Source organism: Heterodontus francisci, chromosome 24 (genome assembly GCF_036365525.1).
Source record: "Heterodontus francisci isolate sHetFra1 chromosome 24, sHetFra1.hap1, whole genome shotgun sequence".
In the NCBI taxonomy this organism is placed as follows: Eukaryota; Metazoa; Chordata; class Chondrichthyes; order Heterodontiformes; family Heterodontidae; genus Heterodontus; species Heterodontus francisci.
Window position 1 is genome coordinate 73,217,207 of NC_090394.1, and position 16,398 is coordinate 73,233,604.

Consider the following 16,398-nt stretch of genomic DNA (forward strand, 5'->3'; position numbering starts at 1 on the left):
GAATGAATTATCAGGCACTATACAACTGGCAGATGACCAAATGCTAAATAGGGGTCTGCAATTGTCTGAAGGCTCTTCAAACTATGTTCTCGTCATTTCTAAACTACATGTACGAATATAGCTAATGGTATTAGGGAAAAAAATTAATAGTCAATTAGGACAATGAGTACAACCTACATCACTATTTTGTCTGTTGAGAATACAACAAAATTAATTTTTAAAAATTATTTTAATTACAGAAATTGTGAAAGTGTCACGGTAAAACGACATGCTGGTAAATATTAATACAGCATTCATCATTTGGTCTGGATTCCTTTCAACTCTTGCCTGGATAGCATCTCCAGAATTGCACTACTGCATCACAACTAACCTTCCTCATGCAGGCCTCTCCAGCCTCCTGCAATTCATTATTCGTCGAGTTCAATGCCTTGAACAATGCGGCAATGATTTTTTCTCGTGACTGAGGCAGGTAATTGCAGGCAGCCAGGGCATCTATTCAAGAAAAAGCAAAAGGAGCACAATTTTAGTCTCCACACAAACTAGCAGAACAACATAAAATCAGTGAACAACTTCCTCAAGCATGCACAACTATATTATAAAAGTTGGTCATTGGACTGCACATAGAAAATGAAAACTAACTCAATTACATACAATAACCAAGATAAAACATTGTGTACAGAGATAATTACATTGAAAAACACTGTGAAAATGCTTGCTTGTAAACACTGATGATTCTGTATTCCTTTGAGTTTAGAAAATTAAGGGGTGATCTAATGGAGGTGTTTAAAGATGATTAAAGGACTTGACGAGGTTTTTTTAATCTATGCTGCGGGATACATTAAGAGCATTAACGTTTTGTTGAAAATATAATTCTGAGTGCGGTAGTTTCTAATCTCCTGCATGTTGGCTTGCAATGTGCAGTTTACAGCAGGTCATTGGCTTAATGTTCCCTGACCTGCCACAATGTACTCCATTGGGCCTGTCAAACTTTTATGAGCTTCTAGATTTAGGGATTTTCCAGCCCTGAGTTTTCTAGAATGCCTCATGTTAAATCATGGTGTAGCATTGTGTTGGCCAGGAGGGATTCTAAATACCATTGCTTTCTACAGGTGGTTTCTGATAGGTTTTACTGCGTGTCATTACTTTAAAAGGAAAATACACATTTCTATCTGCTTTCTATGAACCCCTGCACTCCACTCGCTGCTCCCCCAATCCCCTACTTCAAGCCGCATATACCAGCATCTGAATAGGCTGTTCCAAAACCTTTTACTCATGCAGCTCTTTTGCCAATAGCCATAAAGAATTATGCAAGAGTAGCCCAGTAGAGAATTCACAGACATCTTCCTCTGTTCAGCATCTGCCTGCATTGGCACAGCTATAGATCAGAAACTTTGCCGAGTGGGCTCTCAAGCTTGCGACCACTACATCAAGTATTAGTGCTACAACATGGCTACACCACCATACAGACCAGCCTTGCTACATCTTTTGAAAACTCATCCACGAGCAAAATACTATCAGACACCAATTTTTCTCTAAAAGCAACACCAAAACAAACTAGCATTATAACAGGTCCCAAGCCACCTCTTAATTTATCACAAAGTGGCTCCAAATTGAATGCGAGTTTGGGTAAAAATAACTGCTGTATGTTTTAAGACAGGAGCTTTCTGCCTTTTAGTTACCATAGTTTCACTTACTGAGGGCAGCAATGCGTAAAGGCACAAGTGAAGGCAGGCTTTTGTAGCACGGTAGTTTCATAAGAGCAACATCTTCTGCCTCGCACAGATTTAGCAACTGTAACAAGATAAAAGCATTCAACAAGTCAAACACCATCATTTATTAAATGGAGGTATTCAACCGAGACACGTTTGTTACTGATGAGAGATTTCTGCCTGTGTAAATACTTGCAGTGCATAAACCATTTTTGTAAAGAAACATCGCGAAAATTTGCCTCTATTTTTAAACCAACCCTCTGCACTTAATTCATTGCTTTTCATTAGCAATCAGGAATTAAAGTCAGAAAGTATACTGCAAACTTAAGAAGCTTTAAAAAGTCTGCAGTACAGTAGTAAACTAGGGGGAAATGCTGCAAATCCACATGCAACTTACAGTGAAATTAACTAAGATAACCAATTTGAGGTCAATTCAGTTATAGGTCAAATCAGTCACAATCTCAAGATGTCCCAAAGCTCTTCACAGCCAAGGAGGTGCTTGCACTGTTGCAATGTAGGAAACATGGCAGCCAATTTACAAACAGCAAGCTCCCAGGGATAAAGATCAGCCAGGACTCCCCTGTTCTTCAAATAGTGCCATGGAATCTTTTACTGCCACCTAAGAGGGCAGACAGAGCCTTGGTTTAACGTCCCATCCAAAAATAATTGCAGCTCTGTCAGTGCAGTAATCCTGTGGGGAACTTTATCAAAAGCCTTCTGAAAATCCTAGGATAACTCGTCCACCGACTCCCCTTTATCAATTCGGTTAGTAACATCCTCAAAACAGGCAAAACATGATTTCCCATTCATAAATCCATGTTGACTATGCCCAATTAGATCATTATTATCCAGGTGTCCATTTATCACATCCTTTAGAACAGATTCTAGCATTTTCCATACAACTGATATACGGCTAACAGATCTGCAGTTCCCAGTTTTTTCTCCCCCCTCCCTTCTTAAAAGTCGGATGGCATTTGCGACCTTCCAATCTGCAGGAACCCCACCAGAATCTATAGAATTTTGGAAGATGATCACCAATGCATCCACTATCTCCACAGCTACCTCTTTCAATACTGCAGTTTCCTGAATGATGTGCAGAAACGTTTATACCCCAATATCCTCGTGAATGGAACTGTCCAAGCCACATATAAGCTGAAGCAAATGAAGCTACTGAAAGCTATCTACATGGATGGCCTTGAAACTAAACGCTTGAGTTGGCACAATAGATATAACTCAGCAAGCTTGAACTTTAAACAAAAGCTCCATAAACTAAATCTTCAGCCAAAGTAACTAGATTTTGTTTTTGGTGAATCACTGACTTGTTGGACAAATCGTTTCATTAAATCACTAGTTTTAGCAATTTTAGAGAAGCCATACTGCTGAAGGTGAATGACCATAGAAACAGGCAAGAAAAGCTGCACATTGGAAAATACAGAGTAGTTAAGAAAGTAGAAGGTATCCACCAACCCTTACCTCTGTATAAAAGACTTTGTGCTCCACTACATTGAGATCCATGGTGAACAGCCTGGGCTGTAGAGTCGTGCAAAATGTATTTCCTTCCATCAATCCGATCTGAGCATTTGCTGGTTGATGTCGCAGTAAGTGCTTCTTAGGTGGAACCATGTCTTGTAGGACCTAGAAACACATGGAATAATCCAGGATCAAATTTGCATTCTGCACTTAGGTTGGTACCGCACCCATATGGCACGACACTTCTCGACACAAGTTGTAGAAACTGAAGGATTCAAGCACGTTCCAAATGCAATCACGCTGATGAAAATTGTGGGTTAGCCAACATTCTGTCAACACTTCTACAAAATAAAAAGGTTAGATTATCCACCTCATAGCATTCACACTTGGAATTGAAGAATTGCTCACAAATTGCCAAGGTCACCAGGGTGTCAATGGTAAAACCCAGGTTAAAAATACTAAAGACAGAAATCACTTCAATATGGTGGCATGACAATGTCAAGACAGCATTACATTAAGGTTCCTCCCCTGAACCCATTTGTTTTACCAGAAGAGACACCAAAACATAAGTTCAACATGACAGCGCAACCGCACAGAAAATTTCTGTTCATCCCCAATCAAATGATCAGAGTAAGGATCTCTCGTGGAGGAATTTTCCATTTGGAGGATGATAATTCCAATATGATAGTCGTCTAATTTTGTTCATTATTAGATCTTCCCAAGAGGACAGAGGTTTAACCTAGCAAGTTCCTGTGCATTATAGTTTTCTTAGCGATTCATGGTTACTTTTGCCCTAAAAGCCACCCTCGCCTACAAGTGATTTTTTTTCTCCATGAATTGTCAATAGTTGAAAATCACAAGTTACGAAGCACACCTCCAGTTATGTGAAATATTGCACTATTTTTACGTCACCTCTTTGTGGGGCTCCATGATTTCTGTTACACTTTTCCCCGTTACTTGGGCAAGCACTTGCAAAGAATGCATGGCCTGCTTTCGCACGGTGGAGTTCGGCGATGTCACTTCCCGCACAAGGTCATGGGTCACATGGTGGAATGACTTTTCTTGAGCTGCAAGCAGCTCTTCTGACTTCTCCTCATCCTTCAAGGGGGTTGCACAACGAACTAGCAGCTGCTCCAAGGTGGTCTTGGCCATTGCAACTGCTCCATTGGAAACCTGGACAGAAGCAGAATTATTCCTTTAGGTAAAACGTTTATAATGCTTTAAACAGAAAATAGCTTTTTGTCAGGAATTTGTACCATCTGTTTGCATGGTCTGTCTGATGCCTGTATCTCAACTCGCACTAAGTCTCCAATGCCCATCGCCCCCTGCCCTGTGCTCACTGACCTATATTTGCTCCCAGACCACCAACGCAGGATTTGAAAATTCTCATCCTGGTTTTCAAATCCCTTTATTGCGTCAAGCGCCTCCGTTACTTCCCCCTGCTCCTACAACCCTCTAATTCTGGCCTCTTGACCAACCCCGATTTTAATCGCTCTACCACTGGTGGCCGTGCCTTCAGCTGCCTTGGCCCCAAGCTTTGGAATTCCCTCCCTAAGTCTCTCCACTTCATTTCCTACTTTAAGACTATCCTTAAAATCTACCTCATGGACCAAGCATTTGATCACCTGTCCCAATATCTCCTTATGTGGCTTGGTGTAAAATTTTGCTTCATCATGCCCCAATGAAGCACCTTGGGATGTTTTACTAAGTTAAAGGCACTATACAAATACAAGTTGTTGTTTGGTCATAGTCATATACTCTCACTATTTTGAAGCCAAAGCCCAAGTTTTACTCCAGTGGATTTTCTCATGTCTGCATGAGGAGAAGTCTCGCTTTCACCCAGCAGTGCTGTCAATCAAATTTTAGGTCTCATCATCTCTTCCAAGAGAAGCAGTCGCATTCAGTCTTAGTACATAAAACTTTTTTTTTTTTAAAACTTCTTGCTCAGCAGGTGCAAAGGACACTCCCGAGAAAATTCTACGCACAAAGGTAGCGTTGATAATCTGGGTCAGACACAGCCAGAGGTTGTGACAGCTCTCCCTCTACTTTACCCTAGCAATGCAGCCCTTTCAGTTTCTTTTGTGGTGGTAATTATTTGTTTGCATCCTGTCACCGGTTAAATCCACATTTTCCCATGAATAGATCTGTTAAAATTTGAACAGCCACAAACAGCGTAACAATGATTACAATTACAGTGCTATTTTACTACATAATACCACTACAGCATACTTATCAGTTCATTTAACTCAAGTCATAAGCACATATCAACCAAAATATAATCTCACAAAGCAACCACTCATCTCAACTGAATATTTTGTAAATTAGCCCTCATGTTGGAATTTGTGCACTGGAAGTGCAGCTCAGCAATTAGGGCACCCAGATCAGTAGCCTACACCATTTCTTGGCAGATGATTTTAAATGGATGTACTATTTTGCAGGTGACCCCAACTTCTTGATGCATACACTTCCTTTGTAAAAGGACAAAAAGGCTGATCACACTCACTCCAGCCCAACTGCAGTGTGAGCACACGTTGATTGCTAGTTAGCATGAGCTAGTTAGACATACTGACTTTTGTCGTGAAACATACCATGGACTTCACATACCCCACACCCATGTAAGAAACACACAGTACCTCTCCAGTCAGATCCATCATGACGAAAAGGAGAGCCTTCAGAAAGGTTTGCTGATTCTGTAGGACCCAAATCAATGGAAGGCGTTCCATCAGGAACTTAATGGAGACCACACCTCCAAGTTTGGCATACCAGGCTTGTTCATAACAGCAGGCACAAAGACGCTCCACAATGTAAGAGAATAGTGGTAACAGGCAAGCCTAGCGGGATTAAAACAAAAGGTCACTTGTCTGACAACATCCAATACATCAATAAATATTAGATCAGTAAAATTTCTAAGTTGAACAGGATGTGACAGCTATCAGTCTTTCAGGTGAGATGTTAAACTGAGATCCCATCTGGCATCTCAGATGGATGCAAAAAATCCCATGACACTATTTTGAAGAACCACCACCAACCCCCCAACCAACAAGTGTTCTGGTCAGTATTTATCCCTCAATCAACATCACTAAAAAACAGATTAACTGGTCATTATCACATTGCTGTCAGTGGGAGCTTGCTGTGCAAAAACTGGCTGCCGCATTTCCTACATTACACTTCAAACATAGAAACATAGAAAATAGGAGCAGGAGGAGGCCATTCGGCCCTTCGGTCCTGCTCCACCATTCAAAAAAGATCATGGCTGATTGTCTAATTCAGTACCCTGTTCCCGCTTTCTCCCCATATCCCTTGATCCCTTTGGCATTAAGTATGTAACTGGCTGTGAAGCGCTTTGGGACATCCCAACGTGTGAAAGGTGCTTTCAATGTAAGTTCTTTCTTTGCTATAGGTTGTAAATTAAATATTATGCTTTGGTAGCATAATTCAACATGTATGTTATTAGAAATTCAGAAGTACCTACCCGTTCCTTTGAGCCTAGGATTATGCTTGCTACATCAAAGATGACAGCTAGAGCCACCTCTCCGATTTTGCAAAGTTCCTTTTCCTCATAAGCCATGCAGATGGCTATCGCATCTATAAGAACAAGTGGGTCCATTCCTTTTGATCCATTCTCTTCACTGTGGAACATGGCTGTACTTGGCTGACTGCCTACTTGGTAACACTGGAGCAAGAACGGGCCTGGGGAACACAAAGACTTTTAAATTATACGCCACGCCAAATAATAACACAATTATACGTCGCCAAAAAATGATAGATTTATTAATTTTATTAGGATAGGCAAAAGGGCAGCAACTGTTTAACAAAATGCACTGAATAAAATTGTTGCTGGGCTAAGGGGGCCAGCGTATAATGAAAATGTACAAGTTAGACTACCACTGGGCAATGTGCTTCTTGCATGCAAGTATCTCCTAAAGCTAGTCAGATTATCTGGTTATTTCTCTCCGTGCTGTTTGTGGGAGCTTGCAGCATGCAAATTGACTGCCATGTCTTCTACATTACAACAATGACTACTCTTCAAAAGTAATTCATTGGCTGCAAAGTGCTTTGCAATGTCCTGAAGTCATGAAAGGCAGTAAGTGAAAGTAATTTCTTTCGCAGCTGAAAGTGGCAACTAACTTGCCTGAAACAGCTATACATGTAACTATATTGCAAAAACAAAATATCACTGCTCAAATGGATGAGTTAAAAAAAATCTCGTTTCATTTTTTGAATATAGATAAACGTAGAAAATGATTTTTTTTTATATAAGAACACTGCCTTGTCAGAGTTCCACTGGTTTGGCTCAATTCCTCAGATAGATTCAATAATTCACTTGTGCCCTTGGCATTTGTGAATTATGATAGAAATTTCACACTTGTGAACTAAAGCAAAGTAACATCCTCCTTTCAATTCTGTGGTTATATTTATTTCCTTATAAGAATAACTTGCAAAAATGTCAGAAAGTCCCCAGTTCAATCTCACCCATTCAGTAGGTGGCATTTACTTACCGCACTGTTGAGCTACTGCCACCATGGTATAGTGACGGATTAAGCTGGCCACGAAAGGCAGAGCACTAGGCCGTAGATCTTTAATGACAGCTGACATAAATGCGCCCGTCAAAGCCTGTTCAAATGTTTTACGAGCAGGCGTGTCCTGTGCTTTATAACGGTGCGATATAATTACGCTGGGTATCGCCTTCTCTGTGAAGCTGGGAAAAAAAATGTAATTAATTCAAGAAAACCACTCGCCACATTATTAACAAGTCAACCATGACAATTGCGGGTAGCAGAGTTTCTTTTACATTTTGATAGAGCTGACCCAATTCAATTATTCCATTTTAATACTGTCAGCAACTGACCACAAATAAGATGGATGGTTCAATTTCATCACGGCTATTTAGGGCCAGCTGCTGCAAATAAGGCAAATGTGCTCTGAATGGTACAAGCGCTGACAACCAAATGTGATTATTGAGTGACGTTTCAATATTTACAGTGTGCTGTGCTCAAGTCATTTCATTTGGTTTGAAAGACTGAAATATTAATCAATTTGGCAGACAAAAAGAGCTATTATGCCAAGATGGAGAAATGCTTATGCTGCTGCCCTTATCACTTGCTAGATTTCAGCATCGCCTTTATTGAGAGATGTTTTTCCTCTTGACAATTTTTACCTCTTCCCTCAAATGCTTTGGTGTGGTTCAGTGGGCACTTGGTGCCCTGCAGTACCTCAGCCGAGTGTCCACAGATCACGGCCAACTTTCAATAGCAAGCGCTGGCGGGTTATTCAACCAGAAGGGACCTTGCGGCCGAGCCAATTTCCCGCCTTACCAAACATCCGTGCATGTACACACAAACCTCCAACAGGGGACTTCCAGTTAGCCATCAGGAGAAATAGAACCCGAGTGCTTCCCCTTCTATACCAAGGGTGCCAAGGTCATTTGTGGTGTCCCATCATCTTCCCTGGCTGAAACCAGCATAGATCATGGATCAAGCCTGAGACCTTCTCTGCATGGCTCAGTTGCTCATTGTGTTAGGTAATGGAGGCTGCTTCTGAAATTGAATTAATCTAAAATTCTTAAAATAAAAGATTTGTTTTTTTTTCCCTTTAACTAAAACCAACACAGCATCGAGATTGCTAAAGCGCATTTTTTTTTCCAATCAATGATTTGACCAAATAAAGATATGCATTCTAACATGTAACCAAACCTTTTATGGAAGGGATTTCAAAAGTTTTATTCGAGTCCCCTCCTATAGAAATTTATATTGAAGCTGAACTTCGTTCTGGTACTTTAGCAATTCAATAACCACCACCCAGCTTATCAGGAGATGGCCCCAGTATTTACAATGCAGTCATGCTCACTTTGGCTGCCCAAAATCATGTGTGAAGACTTGAGACCCAACACTCCGGTTACAGTCACTCAAGACAACTGCTTAGCACTGGGATGGTGAAGTGCTGACCTCCATCACCCAGCATTTCCCACATCATCGCATAACATTCTGGCATGTAATAGTATTCAGAAACTGAGTGATGGCTGCAAGTAACTCAATAGCGAGACAGTTTAAAGCCACCATAACACTTAAGTCGAAATTCAATTTTCCTGCAGAAGATCACGAGATATATTGTTCGACAACTTTGACTGGAATATGCTGTTCATTCAACATGCCCAAAATGCAAAAAGCATGAGGAGCGATAAACATGTTCAATATAATTTATAATTATGCTCACTTACCCTGGAACCTTCAGACTTATAGTGCAAACCTTACTAAAAAAATGCTCTTGCTTCAGTTAAGTTGTACAGCACATGCACTTTCATTATATGTTGGATTAAAACAGAATTGTAATTACTGATATTACTTTAAAAACCTGTTTCTATTAACAACACAAGAATCAAGAACATAAGAAATAGCAGAAGATCACAAAGCCCCCAGGCCTGCTCTGCCTTCAATATGATCTTCTGCCTCAACTCCACTTTCCCATCCCATTTTTTCTTTTTTAGAAAAAAGACTCTGCATGAAGGGAAACTGGCACTGTGGATTATAAATGTAATGAATCTGCTCTTGCATTCAATTATTAAACGGAATCTGTGCTGTCCGTACTTTGGATGGGCAAGTAGTTGGTACAGCGAATGTTTGTTATCATCCAAGCTCATCATTGCCACCAAAAAGCATTTGATAACTTCCCAAGCCTGGCGGCGATAATATGGCTCTGTATTAGCACTCTTCAGACAATCCAATGCAGTTTCAATCGCCTAAAATATAAAACAAACAGTATTTGTAAACATAATCTAAGCAGTTTAAAAGTCTTCTCTCATGCCTCACTGAAATGTGATGAAAATATCTGTGGAATTTCAAGATGCATACAAAACATGAAGAGCTGCTTAATTTGATGTATTGTCCTGCATATAATTCCAGAACAACAGAAATTCTTAACAGATGGCCAAAATGGTGCACTGCATCTGCCACCAGCAAGGCAAAAGTCTACCATTACTCTACTTACTGTAGACATATCAAGGAGTTTTTAACACTGCAGCAACTGTTTTGGCACTCACCTGTGGCAAAAACCTGGAGTGCCACATCTAGTAATTTAACACACAGTGCTCCAAAAGGATAAAATACTCTCCTGAACAAACCCTCAACGGGATGGAGCTTGAATTGGCCACATTCATGCAAGCAATATATTCATCCTGTATCTATTGTCTTCTTTTCAAATATCCTTTCTGAACAAGAAGCACACACGACTGGTTCGCCTGATCAATATAAAAGGTTTGTCTTTCCCCCCCCCCCCCCCCCCCATATATTATAAAGCTCGTTCTGTTGGCCATTTCAAAGCATTAAAGGCCGATTCTGTGATAATCACAAGAGTTATTGTTCTACTTCCTTATTTTTAAATGTAGAAAAACCTTTGCATCTCCTGCGGTTAGTCGATTTATGGCAAAGACAATGATAGATCATCTTTTTACTCCAGAGACTAACTAAGATGTGCAAGTTAAAGTATCTGAGCTGAATAATCTTCTGAAACCATTACAAATAACTCTTAGAAAAATAATACTGCTTGAGCCAAATGATTCATTCCTGAAGAGTGTTCAATGCTAAAAATGCAAGCACATATGCAGTTGCCTCTTTTCACCATTGAATGTGTAGCCATTCTAAACAAATCATAAATTTATCCATAAAGTTGATCCTAGAATAATCAATAATCCAAGCAAATCCCTGTTTTCATCATCAATTGTTTAAAATGGAGATAATTTAATTAAATTGAAGTGCAATTTCATCTTTAACAATAAGGAGACACATTGAAAAGGACAGTCTTTTATGATAAGCCACTATATAAATAACCTATCCTGTGACTGACAACTAAATAACATACAACTGTCTGTAATTCACTCGCACTGTGGAATGAATCCTGCCTCTAGCAGTTCACTGCTGAATATTCAGTTTACATTACCAGACCAACGTAAAGAACTGTTTTTTTTTAAATAAAGGCCCAGCATAAGTGCTCTATTCCCTTTAACGCACTTCCAATAACTCATCCCTGAGCTGTTTTACAATATACTTAGAGAAAATATATATGTGCGAGAGAGAAAAAAATGAGAGAGAAAGAGAAAAAGAGAAATTGGTGCAAACTTCAAACAGTGTTTCAGTCAAATGATTCTGCATTAGATTATGATCATTTTTAACATCAGTTGGAGTGCCATGTCCAGAGATTTGACTAAATGCATGGAAAATGCCATTTGTAACACACAACCTTAAAAACAAAGCACCAAAAAGAAAAAAAAAAGACTTGCATTTCACAAGCTCAAGATGTCCCAAAGTGCTTTACGGCTAATGAAGTACTTTTGAAGCCTAGTCACTGTTCTAATGTTGAAAATGCAGCAGTAAATTTGCAAACAAGATCTCACAAACAGCAATGTGGTAATGACCACATCATCTGTTTTTGTGATGTTGATCACAAAGGCCAACTCCCCTGCTCTTCTTCAAAACAGTGTCATGGAATCCTTTCTGCCCATCTGAGAGGGCAGACGGGGCACTGGTTTAACAGCTCATCTGAAAGACACATCACCAAGAGAGCAGCAATGCCTCAGTACTGCACTGGAGTGACAGCCTTGATTTTGTGCTCAAGTCCTAGAATGGGACTTGATCCCACAACCGTCAAACTTGGAGGCGAGAGTGGCACAGCATGAGTAGAACAAGAACTCTCAAGCTCCAAGTATTATGCAGTCCTTCAATGCAACTGCAAAGGAAAATTCACTTAGGAGCGCATAAATGGAGATATCTTATGATGCAACTGGCTGTAAATTGAAAACCAAATCACCTATACATTAGACAGTTAATAGACAGGGAAAACAGACTTGATCTTGTCCGCACCAACCTACCTGTCGTAGATACATCTGTCCTTGACACCACTGGTAAGAGTGACCACTGCGCAGTCCTTATGGAGACAAAGTCCCATCTTCACATTGAGGATATCCTCCATCGTGTTGTGTGGCACTACCACCATGTCAAATGGGATAAATTCAGAACAGATCTAGCAACACAAAACTGGGCATTCATGAGGCACTGTGGGGCATCAGCAGCAGGATAATTGCATTCAACCATAATCTGTAACCTCATGGTCCAGCACATCCCCCACTCTACCATTACCAAGCCAGGGGACCAACCATAGTTTAATGAAGAGTGCAGGAGAGCATGCCAGGAACAGCATATAAAAATTAGGTACCAACCTGGTGAAGCTACAAAACAGGATTGGATGCTAAACAGAAGCAACATGCTAGACAGAGCTAAGCGATCCCACAAACAGATCAAATCATAGATCTGGAAGTCCTGCCACATCCAGTCATGAATGGTGGTGGGCAATTAAACAACTAACTGGAAGAGGCGGCTCCACAAATATCCCCATCCTCAATGATATGGAGGAGCCCAGCACATCCGTGCAAAAGACAAGGCTGAAGAATTTGCAACCATCTTCAGCCAGAAATGCCAAGTGGAATATCCATCACGACCTCCTAAAGGTTCCCAGCATCACAGATGCCAGCTTTCAGCCAATTCAATTCACTCCATGTGATATCAAGAAACTGCTGATGGCATTGGATACTGAAAAGGCTATGGGCCCTGACAACATCCTGACTGTAGTACTGAAGAATTGTGTTCCAGAACTAGCCGCGCATCTCGCCAAGTTGCGTCAGTACAGCTACAACACTGGCATCTACCCGACAATGTTGAAAATTGCCCAGCTATGTCCTATGCACAAAAAGCAGGGCAAATCCAATACGGCCAATTACCACCCCATCAATTAACTCTCAATCATTAAAATGATGAATGGCATCATTGACAGTGACATCACGCAGCAGCTACTCAGCAATAACCTGCTCACCGTTGCTCAGTTTGGGTTCCGCTAGCGCCACTCCTCTCTCGACCTCATTACAAACATGGACAGAAGAGCCGAATTGCAGAGGTGAGGCGAGAGTGACTGCCCTTGACATCAAGGCAGCAATTGACTGAACATAGCATCAAGGAGCCCTAGCAAGGTTGAAGTCAATGGGAAATCAGGAGGAAAACACTCCACTGGTTGGAGTCAGACCTAGCACAAAGGAAGATGGTTGTAGTTATTGGAAGTCAATCATCTCAGCTCCATTACATCGCTGCAGGAGTTCCTCAGGGTAGTGTCCTAGGCCCAACCATCTTCAGCTGTTTTGTCAAGACCATCATAAGGTCAGAAGTGGGGATGTTCGCAGAGAATTGTACTATGTTCAGTACCATTTGTAACTCCACAGATCCTGAAGCAGTCCATGCCCACATGCAGCACGACCTGGACAAATTTCAGGCTTAGGGTGATAAGTGACAAGTAACATTTGTGCCACACAAGTGCCAGGCAATAACCATCTCCAACGGGAGAATCTAACCATCTCCCCTTGATGTTCATTGGCATTACCATCACCAAATCTCCCACTAACATCCTAGAGGTTACCATTGACCAGAAACTTAACTGGGCCAGTCATATAGTGGCTACAAGAACAGGTCAAATGCTGGGAATTCTGCAGCAAGTTACTCACCTCCTGACTCCTCAAAGCCTGTCCAACAATTACAAGGGACAAGTCAGGAGTGTGATAGAATACGCTCCACTTGCCTGGATGAGTGCAACTCCAACAACACTCAAGAAGCTCAACACCATCCAGGACAAAGCTACCCATTTGATTGTTTGTGGACGGGGTGCCATTCACTCCCTCCACCACCGACACACAGTGGTAGCAGTATGTACCATCAACAAGATGCACTGCAGCAACTCACCAAGCCTCCTTCAACAGCACCTTCCAAACCCACAAAACACTAAAATCTAGTAGGGCAAGGGAAGAAGGCACATGGGAACACCACAACCTGCAAGCTCCCCTCCAAGCCACGCACCATCCTGACCTGGAACTATATCGCCGTTCGATCATTGTCATTGGGTCAAAAACCTGGAACTCCCTTACGAACAGCACTGTGGGTATAGCCACACCACATGGACTGCAGTGGTTCAAGAAGTCAGCTCACGACCACTTTCTCAAAAGGGCAATTAGGGATGGGCAATAAATGCTGGCCTTGCCAGCAACGCTCACATCCCACGGAAGAACTTTCTTTAAAAATGAAATTATTCAGCTGAAGTGACTTTTGCAGGTGACTATGGTATTGAAAGGTGAACAGTTTGTTCAAAAGGAAAATATTTTTTGACCACCATTTCTGGAATTAGCCATCAGACCTAATGATCAACTTCAATAAAAGCCCATCAAGATCTCACTACACAGCTGAGTCCCATCTACAGACTACTGAAGTGGAACCTGTTGGTAATGCAGTAAAAATGAAAAATATAGTTTAAACCAAAAAAGCTCACTGTAACAATGCAAACACTTCTTCAAACAAGTCTAGTGTGAGGAAGATAATTTATTTTTAAGGACAAATAGATCACTAAATGAAGATAACTGCTCTGCTAGCAGCAACTCAATGTTTATGGGCTAGGCATCTTCCATTTACAACTGTGTTAAAATGGCAAGGTTCAAACACTAAGTACAGATGTCTTTTTAAAATTCTGTTCATGAATGCCACGTATTTTATTACAGCAATTTACAAGGTGCAGCACATCAATCACCCCTTTCAACTAGTAAAGCTTGCCCATGGAATATGAAATGCTAAATTCTAAATCAGCTTTTATAGAAAAATGATTTTTCCTTCGCAGCACCATTTAAACCTGCTAAATGAAATAATATGTACTGCAGTGTTACAATGTTATGGTGCGTCTCTCTTTTTCCAGGTGGAGGGGCTGCATTTTATTTGCAAAGCAATATTTTCATTTGATAGTTTCCATTTCTTTCCTGTATCATAATAAATAAAATCAAGTGACAACCACAAACACTAAGTAGCAGCCTCTGAGAGTGCAGTACAGGCTGGAGAGTATTGCATTAAATTAAGAGGATGCCACTGAGCAGGAAATCAGGTAAGAAAGTGGAGTGGACGGTTGGAGAGAGGCACTTGAATTCCATTGTTGGGTTAAGTAGTCAGCTTTTGTTCAACTGAATTGATTTCTATTATGGCAATGTTTTGTTCCAGGACTAACCGTGTGGTTAGAATTACGTTAACAAATGATGTTGCATCTAGTTTCTTAATGTGTGTCTGGGAATAACACAAGTTCAAATACTTTGCAATCCAGAGGAACAGTGGGAATCGAAAACGAGTTTTATTGATTTGACCCCACTCTTTATATTAAAAAAAACCCGTATTCATTACCTAAACGTTTACATGTCCAACATTTAGAATCTGGTTAGTGTAAGACTGAAAATAGTGTGTTAGCCACAAAATCCTTCCACAAAACTTTTTAAAAATACGTTTGCTATCATTGAAAACACTTAACTGTCCCCAGTGATTTGATATCTCCCCAGTTATAAAAATGAGAGTGTTGCTTCCCTTGACCCCCTTGTACACCAAGTTGAAGTGCACAGTACAAGTACAAAGAATTAACTTCCCAGATAAATATTAGTGCTGATATAATTTCAATATAGAAAGATATGCTGCCTGACACGTACTTGATCAGCTGACTCCTCAAAATGTATCCTTTGGCACTGAACGCATCAACAAAAAAAAACAGATGAGAACCTTGCCATCAATTACATTAAGGAAGCTGCAAAAGGACAGTAACTCACAAACCTTTGTTCCAAATCCAATGACTCGAAAAGCCCAAAACCCACCATAGCAGCCCTCGACAAACTAGCACTTTTACAGAAATATATATCCTACAACAGTGAGTACACTTCACATTGGCTATAAAGCACTTTGGGATATCATGAAGGAGCTATATAATTTCTAACGGCAAAGTAACATTTTTTTTTTTAAGAAGTCCAACGCCAAGTGTAGAGTGAAGCTATGCAGGTTAGAAAGGTGTCATGTTATATTCCGTCATTTGTACTGAGGTAGCTGATCATGGTAAAGGCACGACAGGCTGAGTGTCCACCAATCAGGGAGGGGGAAAATTACAAAGCAGCTAAGGTTCCTTCTCCTCATTGTCCAGTGAACCCTGCTAGAAATACTTGTGCACTAACAGCTGGTGAGAGTGGGATCGGTGCCTGTGATCAAATAGCCAATCACCACCCTTTCACCCTTGGGGCTCATGCATGAAGCAAGAATTGGCACATGATCAACACCCGAGCATCAAACCCCCGCAAAAAAAAAAAAACGCTATCTGCAGGAGAGGAAGCAATGTGACATTT

The 16,398-nt window shown here is 40.8% G+C and overlaps 1 protein-coding gene across 3 annotated transcripts in view; it reads right to left on the minus strand.

The window, feature by feature from the left end:
- trrap (transformation/transcription domain-associated protein) overlaps nt 1-16,398 on the minus strand; it is a 218,468-nt gene that overhangs the window by 156,308 nt on the left and 45,762 nt on the right. For all 3 annotated transcript variants that reach the window (XM_068056569.1, XM_068056568.1, XM_068056567.1), the window contains 8 exons: nt 9,764-9,915; nt 7,679-7,878; nt 6,652-6,869; nt 5,813-6,010; nt 4,092-4,352; nt 3,183-3,344; nt 1,695-1,791; nt 371-492 (listed from right to left, as the gene is read on the minus strand). In XM_068056569.1, the coding sequence (XP_067912670.1) occupies nt 371-492; nt 1,695-1,791; nt 3,183-3,344; nt 4,092-4,352; nt 5,813-6,010; nt 6,652-6,869; nt 7,679-7,878; nt 9,764-9,915 (1,410 nt within the window). The remainder of the gene's footprint in view (nt 1-370; nt 493-1,694; nt 1,792-3,182; nt 3,345-4,091; nt 4,353-5,812; nt 6,011-6,651; nt 6,870-7,678; nt 7,879-9,763; nt 9,916-16,398) is intronic.